Source organism: Triturus cristatus, chromosome 7 (assembly GCF_964204655.1).
Source record: "Triturus cristatus chromosome 7, aTriCri1.1, whole genome shotgun sequence".
In the NCBI taxonomy this organism is placed as follows: Eukaryota; Metazoa; Chordata; class Amphibia; order Caudata; family Salamandridae; genus Triturus; species Triturus cristatus.
This window is the reverse complement of record NC_140590.1, coordinates 782390847-782409456: the sequence shown is the minus strand read 5'-3', so window position 1 is coordinate 782409456 and position 18610 is coordinate 782390847. Positions and strand designations below refer to the sequence as shown.

Here is an 18610-nt window from a genome sequence, read left to right as displayed (position 1 = left end):
TTGTGGTTAGAAGAAGAACTGAAACAAGGGAATGGTTGGCAGCGTGGTGAAGAGCCTGACAAAGATAGGACTTAGAATATTGAGAATTAAGTTTCAAGGCATGCCACCCCTTATGTCGTCAGCAGGTGCTGGCTCTAGGTTTGATGGCCCTAAAAAATCTTTCTTGGATTTGGTTGCCTTCCCTGTCTGCAGTGGCACTTCCTGCACCGCTTTGGGAAAAATCCCTACAGTCCTCCTACGTGCTGAGGTCCTCCAGGACAGTGGTTTTTAATCTGTAGTCTGAGACCCCTGAGGGTCTGCAACTGTTTTATTAAATAAAATAATATTACAATTAATTAAAATTAATAAAGTCTATACACACACAGATGCAAAATTGAAAAGGTGAAACCTTTTTCTATATTTGATTGTGAATTAAACAAACTATTTCAATATGTGAGCATTTTTTAATGGTATAATAGTTTTTGTTTTTCTGTGTATTGTTTTGAGGTCTAAATCATAGAATTTGTTTGGGCCGGGGATCCCTAGCTTCCAATAATTACTCACTGGGGGTCCTCTGATTTCAGAAATGATTTAGTGGGGGTCCACAGACCACGAAAGGTTTAGAACTCCTTCTCTAGGAGATTGTATCTGAACAACTCTCAACAAGATCAGACTTCTTAACTAAGAGGCTGGCAGGTCGGTACAGTGTCAAAAATAGTATCCATGGAAGGCAGAAAACATGATTGAAGTTCCAGCATGCTCTTGGCGAATGGCTCATTGTCCTTGAAATTCTATACATATGAAAGGCAACAATATTTTTGGTGAATGTAACAGTCTCTAAAGCAATATAGTGCTCCAGAAAAGATTTAGCATTAGCTTATTTCAGGTAGTGCAGACAAACTCTTCTCTTCCCAATCCTTTCTTCGATGGAGTAAGGGGGCCAGCTGATGAAGATTTCTCTGTATTCTTGTTGACTTTCTGCTGGCCTGTAGCTGGTTCCTGCACATCTTACCAATCCTCTTCATTAGACTCTGTGTTTGGGGGGCAGGGGGGGTGATGATGTAACCTATATGCCCTAACATACCGTTCGCAAATTTCTGATGGATACTTCTGCCTGCGGATTCCTCACCTTTTGAATATCCCCTGCGCCAGCATTTCATGGAAATTCTTTCCTAGCTCTCCCATGCCGATGAGGACGTCATAATAGCACTGCTCTGCTTGCGACTCCGTATGACATCATCGGAGCCATAAGAAGACTTTGTCGGCGTGCTGACGTCTGTTCCCTTTTTTCCACGCTATCTACGCGTAACGGTTTTTCTAGGGACTCTCCATTTTCTTTGTGAATACTTTGTTTCCTTGAAGATTTCAGATGGCTACTTCTAAGAAGTCCGGATTCAAGCCCTGCAGGGAATGTGGCGGCCACATGTCGATCACGGAGCCCCATGATGATTGCCTGTGGTGCTTATCTTCCGATCACGACTTCGAAGGGTGTCGAAGCTACAGGAAGATGAATCCGAAAGCCCTTGAAGAACACGAGGCTAAACTCTTTATAGCCAGAAAGGAGAAGAGGGGTCAAAAGCGTGCGAAGTCGTCGTCTTCTCACACTTTGAAGTCGAGAAAACACAAGAAGTCGAAGAAGAGGCATGGTTCTTGGCGCCGTTCGGCGAAGAACAAGGCTTCGAGGTCGCCTTCTTCAGCTAAGTGGCTTAGAAGGAAAGACTTTGTATCTCCACCTCCTACTCCTTCTCCTCAGGCAACGCAGGTTCAACCTCCGGCTCCGATGTCCCCGGCGTCGAGGGGCTCTTCGACGTCTAAAGGTTCTCCGGCTCCAAGTAAGTCTCCGACACCCAGGGAGTCGTCTCATGTTCGTGTTGGTTCGCCTGTGTGAGTGCCGTCTTCACCGGCTCCGCAAATTCCAGATCAGCCTCAGGTGATACCTGCTCAGGAAGGTACAGATCCATTTTTTTTTTTAAACAGACTTTATTGGTATTTTCAATTCAGTCTAGTCATTCACAATAAGGAACGTACGGATCCATATCCTCCTTTTCCTGGTCCTGGAACGGACCCTACGCATTATTTAAATGCGATGTTCGGCATGTTTCCCAGAGCCTCGAACCCATCTGGTGCGCCTTCGGGCCCTGTGGATCCTTTGGCCTTTAATTTGGGTGTACCTCACCAGTATGCCCAGGCGCCCTTCGTGCCATTCTTGCCGATGTCTCTGGCTTGGCATTTTTCCGGCGCCGAGGTCTTCCACTCTGGTTCCTCGGTCTCCTTCAGCTGTCGAGTCAGCGCCGCCTCGAATACGATCGCTGATGTTTGAAACTGAAGGTCCTCCATAGCCACTGATGCCGTTGTCACCGGCGCCGCGTCTGGCGACGCCGATACTGAAGCAGAGCTCTAGGAGTGATGTACAGAGGCTGCATGAAGAGGAGGAATCTAGACGGGAACAGGAGGAAGGGGAAATTGTCCAGTCTCTGGACGAGTTTGAAGGTTTAAAGGAGGCCAGAGGGTTGGATATTTCTCCTGAGAATGAACTCTCATCTCCTAAGGCTGGAGTATTACATGATGTTGCTCCTTATCATGTTGTAATAAGGAAAGCAGCTGAGTTGCTTGATCTGCAGTTACCTACAGCTGAGGTGAAATCTAAGATTCTAACAGAGGTTTTAAATACATCTGCTGCAGTTTCTGAGCCACTTCTGCCCTTCAATGAGGCCTTATCCGAGCCTTTTTTAGAAGTCTGGAAAAAACCCTTAACTGCTCCCGCAGTTTAAAGGTCCATTGCAAGGAGGTACAGGCCAGCTCCTGGGGATCCTGCGTTTCTTTCATCGCATCCATCCCCTGAAAGTCTGGAGGTCCAGGCTTCTTGCTCAAAACAATTTTCTGGTTCATTCTCAACTATTCCAGGGGATAGGGATTCTAAAAAAAAAATTGAACAATTGGCAAAGAAAGTATTTTCTTCTGCGAGTATGGCATTAAAGTCCACTAAGGCTACCTGTTTACTTGGGAGACATATCCATGCTCTTATGGACTCTGTCAAGCAGCTGGCTCCAAGGTTGCCTGAGTATGATGGGAATAATTTCCTGGAGGCTCTTTCTGACTCTCAGGCTGCAGCCCGTGAAGTTATACAATCAGGTTTGGACACGGCTGACTCTGTGGCTCGTGTGATGGGGTCTTCAGTAGCAACAAGGAGACCAGCTTGGTTGAGGTCATCTGGATTTTCTCCTGATGGTCAGGTAACCCTGTTGGATTTGCCCTTTGATGGTTCGAGACTTTTTGGCACTAAAGCTTTAAGGATAGCAGAGCGACTGCAAGATCTCTGGGCCTTCAAACGCAGTCTAGAGGATACGGCCACAAGCGGTATTGAGGTTTTGGAAGGGCTGCCAGCAACCTCAACAGGGCCAACAGCAGAATCCTTTGTGCAAATCGTACAGGGGTAAAAACGGGGACCATCTTAGAGGAGCCGCTTGTCAGCAGTCCTCCTCCTGCCACTGTTGGTGCCTCCGGAAAGCAGTTCTAGATCCCCCATCTTAGAACATGTTGGTCCGGTAGGGAGTCGGGTGTCCCATTTTCTACAAGATTGGAAATCGATTACTTCTGACCGTTGGGTTTTAAATCTTGTAGAGAAGGGGTACACCCTCACCTTTTTAGAGTTTCCTCCTCCTTACCCTCCTCTCCAGGGTTGGTGTTCAGAGGACCACTTGCTGCTTTTGCAGCAGGAAATTCTTACCTTGTTACAGAAAGGTGCAATAGAGGTGGTTCCGGAGCAGGAAAGGGGTCAGGGGTGCTACTCCCGGTATTTCCTGATCCCCAAAAAGGACGGTCGATTGAGACCGATCTTGTGCCCCAGGATTTTGAATCTTTACCTCAGGCAGGAAAAGTTCAAAATGTTGACCTTGGCTCAGGTTCTTCTTGCACTGCAACAGGAACACTGGATGGTGTCCATCGATCTGCAGTATGCGTATTTTCATCTTCCCATCCTGAAGTCGCATCGGAAGTATCTCCAGGTTCACGGTAGGATCGCAACACTACCATTTTGCGGTTCTTCCATTCGGTCTGACTTTCGTACCTCGAGCCTTTACGAAGGTGATGGCAGTGGTAGCAGCGCATCTCAGAAGGTCAGGGGTTCCTGTTTTCCCCTACCTGGATGATTGGCTGTTGAAAGCAGAGTCTCCGGCGTTGGTGTTGCGCCATTTGCAAGCAACAACGCAACTGTTGTTCAAGTTGGGTTTCTCAATAAATGTACCCAAATCTCACCTGGTGCCTTCTCAGCGCTGTCTGTTCATAGGGGTAATACTGGACACTACTGTGTGTCGGGCGTTTCCACCTCCGCAGAGGATTCTCGACATTCAGGAGATGATTCCTTTGTTTCACGATGGAGCGGTTGTTCCAGTCCTGAAGGTTCTACTCCTGCTCGGTCTGTTGGCTTCCTGCATACTGTTGGTAAGTCATGCACGCTGGCACATGAGAACACTCCAGTGGTGACTCCGCAGGCAGTGGTTTCAACACAATGGAGATCTCTGGGAGAAAGTCAGAATCTCCTGAGTCGCTGCAGCGGAGCTAACATGGTGGGGTGTCCAGGGCAACCTGTTTCAGGGAAAGCCCTTTCAGCCTCCTCCGCCAGTGGCCACAGTGATCACGGATGCTTCCACTTTAGGGTGGGGTGCTCATCTGGGGGATCTGGAGGTCAAAGGTCTTAGGTCTCCAAAGGAAAGGTTGCTTCACATCAACCTTCTGGAATTGCGGACAAAACGCTTGGCACTAAAGGCTGTCCTTCCTTCCTTTCGCGGTCAGTCGGTTCAGGTCTTGACGGACAACACTACCACGATGTGGTACATTGACAAACAGGGAGGTGTAGGCTCGTATCATCTCTGCCGAGAGGCTCTGTGACTCTGGTCCTGGACTCTGGACCATCAGATTTGTGTGTTTGCAAATCATCTATCCGGTGTGCTGAATGTTCGTGCGGACAGTCTCAGTCGGCATTACTCAGCCGATCACGAGTGGCGGCTTCATCCAGAGGTGGGCCATCACATCTTCCAGATGTGGGGGTTTCCTCGGTTGGACCTATTTGCCACTGACAAGAACGCGCACTGCCCGTTGTTCTGCTGTCTCCAGTATCCGATACAGGGGGCGCTGGGGGACGCGTTTCAATTGGATTGGAGCTCGCAACTCCTTTACGCGTTTCCTCCCATACCCTTGATTCCTCGGGTTCTGAGGAAGATTCGCCAAGACCAGGCCCAAGTTATATTGATTGCTCTGGATTGGCCAAGAAGGGTGTGGTACACAGATCTACGTCACCTCTCATCGCACCCTCCACTCCGTCTCCCTCCCAGGGCAGACCTACGCTTGCAGTCGAAGAGGCAGGTTCTACACCCCCACCTCCAGAGCCTTCACCTTCATGCCTGGAGATTGAACAGGGCAACCTGAGTTCCTTCTCTCTCCCGCCGGATGTGGTGGATGTTATTTTATCGTCCAGGCGACACTCCATTAAATATATTTATTCCTCCAGATGGTCTAGATTTGTCATTTCAACAAGAATGGTTGAAAAATTGCAGCCTGTGGCAGTTGCTCGGGGGAGCACGCCAGTCTTGCGTTTTCCCACTGTGCCACCCAAATAGGAAACCGCTGTATGCAAATCAAGCTTGCTCCTGTACCTCTGGGAACAGTCCATCTCAAACTGCCATGCAAGGTCCCCGTTAGTTGGGAGCACAAGCGACCTGTGACTCATTTTGACCTCGCTAAACAGGGACCCTGTTTAACTAGGAAGACATCCAGGTCTGAGTTAGTTTGTTCTTTACGATAAAAAAACTAAACGGTGAAGGGATGATTGATCTGACTGATTAGTTCAGCTTGTTTGAGATCTAGGACAAAAAAACTTTAAAAACTCAGTGTGCAGTGGGGTGAAGTTTCCACTGATCTGAAAATGAGAATTGACCTGAGGCACTAAGCTAATTTGCAATTGCAAATCATGCGATTCACAAAAATGTGAAATTTTGCAACTTCTAAATTGTTTTTTGGTATTTACTAAACCCATTTTGCAATTCAGTAAAGGATTACCAGATCCCAAAATAGGTTTAGAAGTGGTTACCGAATGTAGGCGTTTTTAAAGTCTCACTTTCAGATTGCAGTTCGGTATCATTGTTTTGCGACTGCAAATCAGGTTGCCAACTATTGAAAAGTTACTAATTCCTCCAAGGAGGTGGTAAATCATTTGCAGATAGGAAGGGGTCCTTTTGGGCACCTTCTCCTTTGTGAATGTTAAAAACAAGTTTTTGGGTGTTTAGGCAGTAAACTATCTTTTTAAAGGTGGCCTTATTTCCTTTAAGGAAAATGGACTGCGTTTACAGAAAAAAAATGTGTTTCCTTTATTGAGAGGCAATCACAGAGACAGTGGTCTGTTGACCTCAGCAAGCCACCATCCTAGTGACATCCTGTAGGACTGAATCACAATTTTTGACCTATCTCTTGAATGTTAATAATATAGGGTGGATTATGAATCTTTTTTTGCAAACCAACCTATTCACACATAGGTTGGTCTACAATAAAAATGTTGTAGTCACAGAAATACTAGTCGCAAAATGCGACCGGTATTTGTGATCAGGAAGTACATACACCTGGTCCTATGTGCTATCTCTGAAAGTAACCGATAATACTATTTTTATTTTGTATTTTATTGAGCTCTAAGAAGCGTGGGAACACTACCTCCATTGGCTTGGGGTGGTTTACGCAGATTTGCAGAACCCCTGGCTCTTATTGTTCTCATAAGCAGGTATGTTACTTACTGCTAAATACTCATCATTACCATTGCGATGCTGACTTCCAGTCATTTTTTTTTCCTTCTGCTGTCAAGGGACTGCAGTTGGAAAATTCTTTGTGGGACAGTCAGGGAGGTCTTGTTTATGGACCAGATGAAATTGTCGCCAGGGCTCTAAATAAAATTTTGATTTGGCAGTTGTTTACTCCTTGATTTTGAAAGCTTTTCCTGGGGATTAAAAAATAGTTCTCTTTCTTTATAGGACTATTTTTAGGCAGCTTTGAAAGATGAAAACGTAATAGTATACAAAGAAAACGTATTAATTGGAAACTATCTGTGTGTTAATTTTATATGAAACGCATGCTTTCGATTTGCATAACTGAACACATTTTCTCTTTAAAGACTCTCCTCCCTCATGCTAGCTACCAATACATTTAGAGCATCTTCTTGTGGCACCTTGCTCTGTTTTCCATTCATCTTTATTAATAGGGCAGTGTATTTGTGAGCTTCATCACAGCCTTTTTTGGTAGTTTTTTTTTCTGCTTGTATGGGGGAAAGAAGGCAGCATTTACCTTGCTGCCGCTGGGGAAATGTCATTGATGTGAAGGGAGGAGAGACGGATGAAGACTGGCATGGTTGTTGCTACTGAAATGTCATTTATGTAAAGGAAGGAGAGGAGTATAAAGGATGAAGGGAAGTAGGAAAGATGGGTGCAGTAAAGAACTGGGTTCTACAGTGGGGTCATAGGAAAAATCATATTTGAAGAATCTGGGTGCAGCTCATAAAGAGGATCTCAGTTATGGGAGAAGAATTTGATTGTGTGTGCTGTCCCACCATGAAGATGTATAGCATTTCAATTTTCCTACTTCATTATACTTTTTAACAAATTATCTTCTTTTGCAGCCGCTACAAGCATGAAGTGGATTGAAGCTAAAATGAAGGTAGGTCGGGATTCTTACAACCACCATCATTATCCTAGCTAAACTAAACCTCTTCTGAACACACTTTGTGTGTGTACTGTAAATCATTTTGTATTTGTGGTTTTTTGTAACTTACACTAAGAATTATTTGGAATATGTAAAGACTTGTATCTGTTTAGTGTAGTGGCTTTACAAATAAATAAATACAAATATATTTAGGGCATCCCTGACCCTTAGTAAGTTGTGTCCACAGTTTGGGATTTAACTTGCATTATATAGAGAAGACTCCATGGGGAATTAACCTTGGTATTGCAGTCTGAGGAGATAACATGGTCATTTTGTGATTACCAGATTAGACTTTGTAATGGGTGCAGGGCAGGATACCATTTCATTAAACAGCAAAAAAATGTTAGCCTCTGGTTCGTTGCTAAGATCAAATGTCTTTAGCTCTATTAAGTACATATTCTGTCATTACTGCCCACATAAGCAGACCATGATAAATTGTGAGTGCCAGCTTCCTTGAGGTTAATTATTTTACAGCTGCGACACTCCTCCAAATGAAATGTACTTTGAAATTTTTGGTTCCTTCTTATTTTGGCCAGGTACCACAAGACTGTACATAAGCGGAGCCTTGCAGCATATCTGTAGGGCACCTTTTACTTTCAAGAAGCTCTTCACCCCTGTGAAGTGGAAGGCTGAAACCAGAGGCAGAAACTTTGACTGTGTGCTACAGGGGGTTAAGGGCCATACCCTCAATACGGTGAAGGAAGACCTACTTTTGCAACTTAAATAGAGAAGAGGTAGACTGCTTGGCTTAAAGACTGTTTCTCAATACAGACTTTGAGCTCTTGCTTCTAAGAATTAAGTCCTGTGAGAACAGAGGCTTCTCAAACCTTTACAAAGATTTCTAACAGTTTAGGCTTATCACTCAGCGGCAATAAAAGAGACTCACACTAAAGAAGAAATCCAAGACTAATTTAGAGAAATAACAAATTTTAATGTAATTTAGACACCAAGATCATCAAAATCAGTTCAGTACTTTCGGATTATAGATTTTACAGTAAAACAGTAAAATGCTCAAATAAAGTTTTTTGAGCTGAGCCTCGAACGCGGTAATGTTATCCTATGGGGGAAACATACACTGCATACATATACTTGCAAACGGTTGCGAGTGCAGAGAGGCTGGTCGCATTGGTAGCCTCGAGCGCTACAAGTTCAAGTCAATGGAAGGGGTACCTCAACAAAAAGGCTGCAAGTGGGAACTTGGGGGCAAATCCGGCAGAACTCAAAGGGGGACTCTGCTCGTGCGGTTCTCTACTGCAAAGGTACAGTCTGTTGTCGTGGACCCAGACTGGGGGGCTCGGGTGCAGAGGTGTTTTGTCCGGCGGGTTGCTTGTGTTTTAGGCTCTCATGGTTGTCGTCTGTTTTGCAAAGGAGGGGAAAACAGGACTACTGGGCCACTCTCGTCATGGGTCTCTATGGCCTTGGAGTCTCTCAACTTGCAGATCGGTCTTGCTTGGCTGTAGTGTCATGCCTGTACACCAATAATCCTTGTTGATGCAGGTACTCCTGTACCCAAGGTATTGATGTAGGGAAGCTCCTGGAGGTTCAAGTCTCTCGAAACCTGGGGGGGTGGGGCGGAGGGGGAGACGGGTCTGACCGCCTAGAGCCTCAAAGACCTCCTCCTTATGTGCTGCTCACAAAGTGGACCCAATGGGCAACAACACGATGTACCAGGTAGATGCGGTCGGTGAATGCAGATGAAGGGGGATGGCTTCTCCACCTCAAGGGAGATGCTAAGTGGTTGTTGAAGCACTGGAGAGTCCTCCCAAGGGCTTGAGAGCATGCACAGCTTTTGGACGAGTCGGGTCTTTGCAAAGGTCGAGGTACCAACAGCCAGGCAGGGTTTGACGCCAATTTTGGAGCAGGTCCTCTGTTCTCGCGGCGATGGCTCTTTTTCCACCTTCTGTTCCCAGATAGACAAATCTGCTGCTCTGGTGTCGGGGAGACTCCTAAATACTGAATTTAGGGCAGTAACCAATGAGCTACCTTCCCCTGGGGTTTCTACACCCCCTATATGACCACTTCTGCGAGGAGTGGGCATAATGTTGACCCAGAGTTCCTAGTTTAACCAAAACTAAGATGATGAAACCCTTCTTCGACTGTCCACTTCATGTGGCCCACCTTAGGGTGTGCCTAGCCTGTGTGACACATCTTCAAACTACCTAATTTTCCACCTGCCCTGGTGCCCTAATTTTCCACCTGCACTGGTGCCAAATGTGCAGTGGATGACGTTCCCCAGGTCTAGGGGAAGGCCAAGGTCACATATCAAAGGCCTGCCGCCTCTCGCCTTGATATGCTAAATCGCTAGCCATCCAGCTGAAGAAAGTGTGGACATCTTCCTCAGGAGCAAACATTGTTTCTGGCTTCTGAGAGCACAGGCTCTCACCTACAGGGGGTCAGAAATGTGTCTGGTGGCAGGCTAGATGATACCAGTCAGCCAACATTCTAGACGACTAATAGGTTTTCAGGGGGCACCTCTGGTCGCATTTCACAATAAATATGATACTGACACCAGTATAGATTTCGACAAGGTGTTTGATACCAAACACTATTATTTTCAGTGTCGCTGGGTAAATCGTAATGACCAGTACCCAGTACATACCTTAAAATGGTTTCCTGATCACTTGCAATGCTTAGCAATGGAACTAGGCATTACAGGGACACATCTGCTCCTAAAGATGTGCCCTCATATGTAATGTAAATCACCATGCCTTAAAGCTCTAAGGCCTGCTGTAGGCGTGACTTACATATAATACATGCAGTGTACAGGGGCATAGCACACAGTGTGCTATGTCGTGTTTTCAAAATGCTATGCTAAGGGATTTGTAAAGCTCATGGCAACCCTGAGGCATCCCAGAGCTAGTTAGAGGCTGCACCATAATGATTTGAACCATTTCACACATCCTGCAATGGCAGTCTGCATGCATTGGAGTGGCATAATATTTTCTGCATCCCATAGTGACCCTCTTTAGTACCCATGCGTGCTAAAGTCCTTGCCAATTGATCATATTATAGTTTTTAGGGAAAGAGCACTGGCACTGGGGCCTGTTTAGCAGGGACCCACTGCAGATCTGTTCAAAAAAATCTGTCCCAGTGGACAAAAAGGGGGGTAGCCATGTTATAAAGGGACACTTTCCTTCAATCTGCACACCGAGAAGCTAAGTTCTCTGTATGACAAAGAACAAGCATCTGTAAATGTGAGTGGTGCAAAGAAAGAAGTGCCTTTCAGCCTCCCACTCCTAATCTTCTCCCCACTTGGCATGTTAGAGCAGCATCTCTGCTGTAACCTAACCAGGCATATTTGACATTCACCTTTGTCGGCTACTGCTTTCCTACAACCAGTCTTGCACAAAATTTCCAAGAGCCATAGCTGTCCGACAGTGCCGTACCCAAGCCACTGTGGGCAGTCCAAATGTGTGCCAGACAATCAATGAGAGCCAGTGGCCCTCCTGAAACTTGCCTTAATAATGAAGCTGCCCATCTGCAACTGGACACCAAATAGACCCCCAGGAAGTCCGAAACTCATTTCTTTTTTTTAACATTTGTTTTTTCTTATTAACACAGAACAAAGCCGGTATATGCAATATACATCACATATTTGACCTGAATCATTATACACATGTTGCACAGATTCTGTTATTGTAACACTGTTACCTCAGGTCATTGCATATAACGGTAGGGTTCGCACTTTGCGGCTTATAAAAATCTTTCATTTTACGTGCTAGTAGCTGCCAATTGTATATTCTGTCTGTTACCTGGCCATGAATGTACAGCAGCTTGAGCTGCTAACTGGGGAGGCAGATAGGAAGGATGGGGACAACTAAAATGTAACAAGAGATGTGACTTTACTTAACATAGCACCTCCTGAGAGTTTGAACAGCCCACCCTAAATCCCAACAGTCGTAGGCATGAGAATATATCTTTGTGATAACATGTAGGTTCTGTGCACACCATTTAGGAGTGTCTTTTTGGTTATTGTAATTGTGAGAGGTCGCAGCAATACACACCTAGTTCCTTTTTTCAAAACATATCTGGCATAGTGGCGGGCGCAGTTTCAGGGGTTTCGTCTATTTCTTGTAGTTCCTACAGCATCGTGTCAAAGTGTATAGCGATTGGTATTGTGCGCAACCCTAGCGCATCCTCTTTACGCAGAGCGACACTTTCTGCCTTGGCCCATACCTGTAATGAGCGCCTCCATTTTAGTGTGGGGGGGGGGGGGGGGGGGGGGGTGGTTCAGAGGAACGACACCTTTTGGTAATCAGCCGTTTGCCCACAATTAGCCCCAGGGCAATAAAATGGGAAGTCGCTTTTTGGGTCTTAGTTCTACTGTAGAGATGAAAGGTACAGGTTTTCCAGCAGAGGGGATAGTGCGATCTGTGCAGTGATTTAGTGATGATACCACCGATTCCCAATCCTCCCTCAAACGTGGACAGCTCCATACCTTGTGTAACAGGACCCCTTCTGTGGTATGGTATTGCAGGCAGGCAACATCTGCGCCACTGTAATGTTTATTGAGCTTCGCTGGTGTAAGATATGCCTTTTGTGTTATAAAGTATTATATTAATCGAACATGCATGTTGCGTGAAACGCTATTTTGCCCTTCTAATACCTTGTTCCACTCTGCGTCTGTACAGGCATGCTGGAGGTCCCTGTAGGAAAGTGGCTCTGTATATACTGTTCTGTAGTAGGGGATGTCTGTGTATAGTCATAATCTATGAATAATCCCCGCCCATGTGCGGGGACCCCGGAGCAATCAAAAATATCTCTTAAGCTGTCCCGCATTTGCAAACCTGCAAAGACACTTAAGAGACAGACAAAATAATACAGCCTAATCACAACAAGGCTGCACTGGCCAGCACTTCCTCTGAAGTGAACACAAAAGCCAAAATAAAGTTTAAATGTCATTTTTATTCACATCTGACATCCTCCTTTATTACCACACACTCCCTTCATCAAAATCCCTTTAAACAATAGAGAGGAAGGGGTGGACAGACAAGCCCTATAGGCTGTCATTATGTGTCTGCTAAAGGGATACCGTGCCTTTAAGAAACTCTCCAGAAACCCCCGGTATCCCAGGATGCACAGCCAACACAACTTACTTTCAAGAAAGTTACTTTCTTTTTTCCGGCTCCTGCTAGCAGGACCCTGGAGCTTGAGCTCTACCCTTTTGGGTGGTTTATTTGATTAAAATTGGATTTTTTGGGATAAATAGTGTTTTCATTCGACGTCTAGAGCCTTTTTCAACTACTGCCTGCAATCTGGAGCAGTTTTGGCCCACTCTTAGCATGGCTTTGTTCGATAACTGCCCTGAGTGTGGGAGGAAAAAGGCCAAGACGGACCCACATGATGTTTGTATCCTCTGCTTGTCGTCCTCACATGTCCCAGCTACATGTGCCATCTGTAGCACCTTTTCAAAGAGGACCCTGAGGGACAGGGAGAATATTAGCCTTCAGGGACAGGAGCAGCAGAGGACCGGTGGGACTTCGGGGCATGGCGGGTCTCATTCTCCCTCCTCCGCCCATGCTTCAGCCCCTGGAGGGACCTCCGGGCAGAGCAGGGAGCAGAAACGGCGCCTACCGGCTGGTAGGTCGCGTTCGACGTCGAAGGCGGCGACGGCGAGGGAGAAGGCACCAGTATGTTCGCCGTCGATCCAGGGCTCTGGGTCGCGGCAGCCTCGGCGTTCGACGTCGAGAGAGGGGCCGGCGAGACCCGGGTCGCTGTCGCAGGTGTCGCGGTCGACGTCGACAACCCATCGGAGTCGTACCGAGCCCCATGGAAGACTTCACTCGCCACCTTCGCCGTCGACCCACGGCTCGACGCTGACGGAGTCGACGCCGAGATCCCGGCGCCCGCCGACCAGGCGGAGAAGATCGCCGTCGAGGCACAGGTCGCCGTCGAGGCACAGGTCGCCGTCGAGGCACAGGTCGCCGTCGAGGCACAGGTCGCCGTCGAGGCACAGGTCGCCGTCGAGGCACCGGACGTCGACGTCGAGACACCAGCGTTCGACGTCGAAGCACCAGAAGGCGCCGTCGAGGCAGAAGTAGACGCCGCGGCGACTGAGGTCGAGGCATGGTTCGACGTCGAGGAGGCATGGTTCGACGTCGAGGAGGCATGGTTCGACGTCGAGGAGGCATGGTTCGACGTCGAGGAGGCATGGTTCGACGTCGAGGGGACGCTCGACTGCGAGACGGCGTTCGACGTCGAGGGCGAAGAGACGCCGGACGAGGTCGACGTACAGTTCGACGTCACGGACATCGGGGAACACGTCCTCAGTGATTACGATCTCCAGTCGGGGATCGGGGAGACGCGGACGTTCCCCGTCGGTGGCTTCCACGCGGGACAGGCCCGCCAAGAAGAGGAGAGTGGCCGCGAGCCCGGACAGTTCTGGTGCGGGCTCTCCTGCAAGGAGTGATGGGGCTTCGGAACATCTGTCCCCGCTGCGTCCTCAGCAGCTGCCTCTGCCTCCTGCGCCCGATCTTCCACCGGCTCCTCCACCGGCGCCTGATCTTCCTCCTCCTCCTCCCCCTCCTCCTCCTCCTCCTCCTCCTCCTCCTCCTCCTCCCCCCCCTCCTCCCCCTCCTCCGCTACCTCTGCCCGTGCCTCAGCGGCCTGCATCTCCACCGCAGCCACCGCCTCCGCCCCCGAGGGCTCCTCACAGGCAGAGATCTCGCTCTCGCCCTCGCAGGCGATCACGGAGTAGGCGCAGATCGTCCACTCGCTCTGGACATGGACGACGGAGGTATCGGTCTCGTTCCAGAGGCTCGAGGGGCACGAACTCTTCTGGGACTGGACGGTTTTCTCCCTCGCTGTCGGAGACGCCCCCTACCCGCGTCTCGCCGGTGGATGACATTGCCACGTTCCAGGAGGTGCTGATGAGAGGGGCGGCGAAGTTGGGGATATCAGTCACTACCCCTATTCCCACTACTTCTGTGATCTTTGAAACTTTGCATAAGGCTCATCTGTCGCGCCCCCGCCTCCCATTGGTTCCGGGGTTGGAGGAACCTGCAATGGAGGTGTTCTTGACGCCGGCCGTGGTGAAACCGGCCCCCTCGAGACTGCTGAAAAAGTACAGGGCTCCTGACTCGGACCCGGCGTTCCTCAGGGTGGATCCTCCACCGGACTCTGTTATCGTGGCGGCGGCTCGTAAACAACACTCTACGACGCCTTCGTCCACGGCTCCTCCGGATAAGGAGAGTCGCAAAATGGACTCCTTGGGGAGGAGGATGTGCTCCACGTCGGCCACTACGATGAAGGCCGCTAGCGCCTCCGCTCTGTTGGGTCGCTATGACAGGTCCCTTTGGGACTCCCTGCAACAGTTCGCTGCCTCCCTGCCTAGAGACAAGAGGGAGGACTTTCAGGAGGTGCTGAACGAGGGCATGATGGTCTCTAATCAGATCATCAGTGCGGCGGGGGATGTGTCGCTGCTGGCGGCCCATGGGTACTGCCACGGCATACACATGAGGAGGCATTCCTGGCTGCGGCTGACACCGCTCAAGCCTGAAGCGCAGCAGAAGATCGCCAATTTACCGTTCTCTGGCACGCGCTGTTCGGGTCGCATGCGGATGACGAGATGGCCCGCATGAAGGCTGAGGCGGAAACCCTGAAGGCGGTGGGGCTGGAGAGGCCCAAGGAGCAGAGGAGGTCCTTCCGATCCTCGGGCAGGCGCTACGCCAAGCAGAGAGGTCAAGGGCGTCAGTCGGGCCACCAACAACAGCCCCAGCAACAACAGCAGTTCCCGAGGCAGTCCTTTCAGAAGCGCCAGAGGGGCAGAGGACAGCATCAGTCCTCGTCGGGGAACAAAGGCCCGGCCGGGTCGAAGCCCTGAAAAGTTACTTCCCCCTCATCCGTTACCTGCTCCGGTGGGGGGAAGTATTCAACACTACCTGGCAGAGTGGAGGACAAGAACGCAGGACAAGTGGGTGCTGAATATTGTTTGCAATGGTTACTGTCTTCGTTTCACCAGCCCGCCTCCACAGATTCCACCAGTGCGCTCCTCCTACATGGTGAGGGAGCTCCAGCGGGAGGCGGACGTTCTGTTAAACAAGAGGGCGATAGAAGCGGTTCCTTTGAAGCAAAAAGGAAGAGGTCTCTACTCACGGTTCTTTCTCGTAAGAAAAAAGGACAAGAACGAGTTCAGGCCTATTCTGGATCTGCGTCAAGCAAACAAGTGGATCCGCAGAGAAAAGTTCCGTATGTTGTCCCTGCATCAGATTTACCCTCAGTTGCATCGAGGAGACTGGCTGTGCGCCATAGATCTGCAGGACGCTTACTTTCATGTGCCGATCGCACCAAAGCATCGCAAGTTCCTGAGGTTTCTGGTAGGCAACAACCATTACCAGTATTCAGTACTCCCGTTTGGCCTGAAGTCTGCACCACGGACGTTCTCCAAGTGCATGGCAGTGGTCGCGGCACACCTGCAGAAGACCAAGGTGTTTGTGTATCCATACCTGGACGATTGGTTGATCAAAGCGTCCACTTACCAGGAAGCCCAGTGCCATTTCAACAGGACGGCGGCTTTGCTTCGACTGGGGCTGCACATCAACATGACGAAGTCAGTGCCGGTCCCTGTGCAGTGTCTCCAGTACTTGGGGGCTTCGGTCAATACTTTGACCGCAAGCGTGTGTCCTTCGGAGGAGAGCCGCTTATCGATCTGTGGGAAGGCTCGGCATCTCATCTCAGCCCGCTCTCCTACGGTGAGGACGGTGTCTTCCTTACTGGGGTCGATGGCTTCTTGCATCTTTCTCACCCCCAATGCACGTCTGCATATGAGGCCCCTACAGGAATGTCTGGAGGATCAATGGGACCAGAGGCGGGGGCGTTGGGAGGACAAGATCCAGTTGTCTCAACACGCTCGGCAGTCTCTGAAATGGTGGTGTGCCCCAGGGAATGTCTGCAAGGGGACTCCTTTTCACAAGGATATTCCGGTCCAGGCCATAGTGACCGATGTGTCTCTCCAGGGCTGGGGAGCGCATTCGGGCCCTCTTCAGATTCAGGGGATATGGTCGCCGATGGAGACGACTTACCATATCAACTTTTTGGAACTCAGAGCGGTACACTTGGCCTTGAAGGCGTTCCATCCCTCCTTCAGGACGAACTCCCTGCTGGTTCAGACGGACAATACTACGACCATGTATTACCTCAACAAGCAGGGGGGCTCACGTTCACGCACCCTGTCTCGGGAGGCACAGGCGATCTGGAACTGGCTGGTGGCCAGGAACCTGACGATCACGGTGACCCATCTGCCGGGGGTGCAGAATGCCCAAGCAGACGCGCTCAGCAGGCTCGTTCAAGAAAACCACGAGTGGGTGCTAAACGACGACGTGCTCAGACGTCTTCGCAGAGTGGGGCACTCCGGATATAGATCTGTTCGCTACGGCAGAAAACAGCAAATGCCGCGACTTCGCGTCCAGGTACTACCAACCAGGGACGCTGGGGAATGCCCTATGGATCAGCTGGTCCAACAGCTTTCTCTACGCCTTTCCACCCATTCCCCTGATCCCGGCGGTGCTGATCAAGCTGTCGCAATCCAGAGCCAGGATGATCCTGATTGCTCCGGAGTGGCCGAGGCAATGGTGGTTCACCGACCTTCTTCACCAGTCTGTTCTGCCACACAGACGCCTGCCGTGTCGGCCGGACCTTCTCACGAAGTTCGGAGGACAGATGGCTCACCCCAATCTCTCGTCCTTGAGTTTGGCAGCATGGCTCCTGAGCTAGTACAGTATGGACACTTGAATCTACCTCAGGACTGTATGGAGATCTTGAAAGAGGCGAAGAGACCGTCTACGAGGACTTCCTACGCCTATAAGTGGAAGAGATTCTGCTTATGGTGCAAGGCAAAGGACTTTGACCCTACATCCTGTAAAGATGTTATTTTGCCTTATCTGCTGCAGTTAGCTCAATCTGGGCTTAATTTTCAGTCTATTAAGGTTCATCTCGCAGCTCTGACTGCGTATAGGAGAGGCCCTTCTCAAACCTCATTTTTTCAAATCCCTGTGATTAAGGATTTTTTGGAGGGTTTGCGTAAGGTGTTTCCCCCTGTTAGAAGACCTTCTCCACCATGGGAATTGAATGTGGTGTTATCTAGATTGATGAGGGAGCCTTTTGAGCCTATCCATAAAGCTTTGTTGCAGCATTTGTCTTGGAAGGCTGCCTTCCTTGTGGCCATTACATCGGCCAGGAGGGTGAGTGAGATTCAGGCTCTGTGTTGTCAAGAGCCGTATACTGTTTCCCATGCTTCTAAAGTAGTGATGCGTACCCATCCTAAATTTTTGCCTAAGGTGATATCAGATTTCCATGTAAATCAAATGATAACTTTGCCTACGTTTTTTCAGCACCCTTCCTCTCCGGCGGAGAGGTCTCTGCATTCACTTGATGTACGTAGGGTACTGAAATTCTACCTGGATAAGACAAAAGATATCCGCAGGTCGGATCAACTGTTTGTTAATTATGGTTCGGTAAGAAATGGTTTAGCTACCTCAAAACAGTCCATTTCCAGATGGATTGTTTCCTGTATTCAGCTTTGTTACCAAAAAGCTAATAAGACATTGGGGGGTAAGCCTACGGCACATTCGACTAGAGGCAAGGCTGCTACTACAGCTTTGCTTATTAATGTTCCCATTGCTGACATTTGTAAGGCTGCCACCTGGAAGTTGGTCCATACGTTTACGAAGCATTACTGCCTGGATTCTGATGCTAGGGCAGATGCGCAGGTTGGACAGGCTTCGCTGAGGAATTTGTTTGCACAGTGATTTGTTGGTGGTTGGGTTTACTCCACCGCTGCTTGTTGGTTGGGATGGGCTTGCCATTCTATTCATAGATTATGACTATACACAGAGATCCCCTACTACAGAAGGAGTAGTTTCTTACCTGTAACTCCAGTTCTGTAGTAGGGGTATCT

At 48.9% G+C, this 18610-nt stretch overlaps 1 protein-coding gene across 3 annotated transcripts in view; it reads left to right on the top strand.

Moving 5' to 3' along the window:
* The window catches only part of UBLCP1 (ubiquitin like domain containing CTD phosphatase 1), a 155972-nt gene that overhangs the window by 35848 nt on the left and 101514 nt on the right, over positions 1 to 18610 (top strand). For all 3 annotated transcript variants that reach the window (XM_085617587.1, XM_085617588.1, XM_085617589.1), the window contains exon 7: positions 7634 to 7671. In XM_085617587.1, the coding sequence (XP_085473713.1) occupies positions 7634 to 7671 (38 nt within the window). The remainder of the gene's footprint in view (positions 1 to 7633; positions 7672 to 18610) is intronic.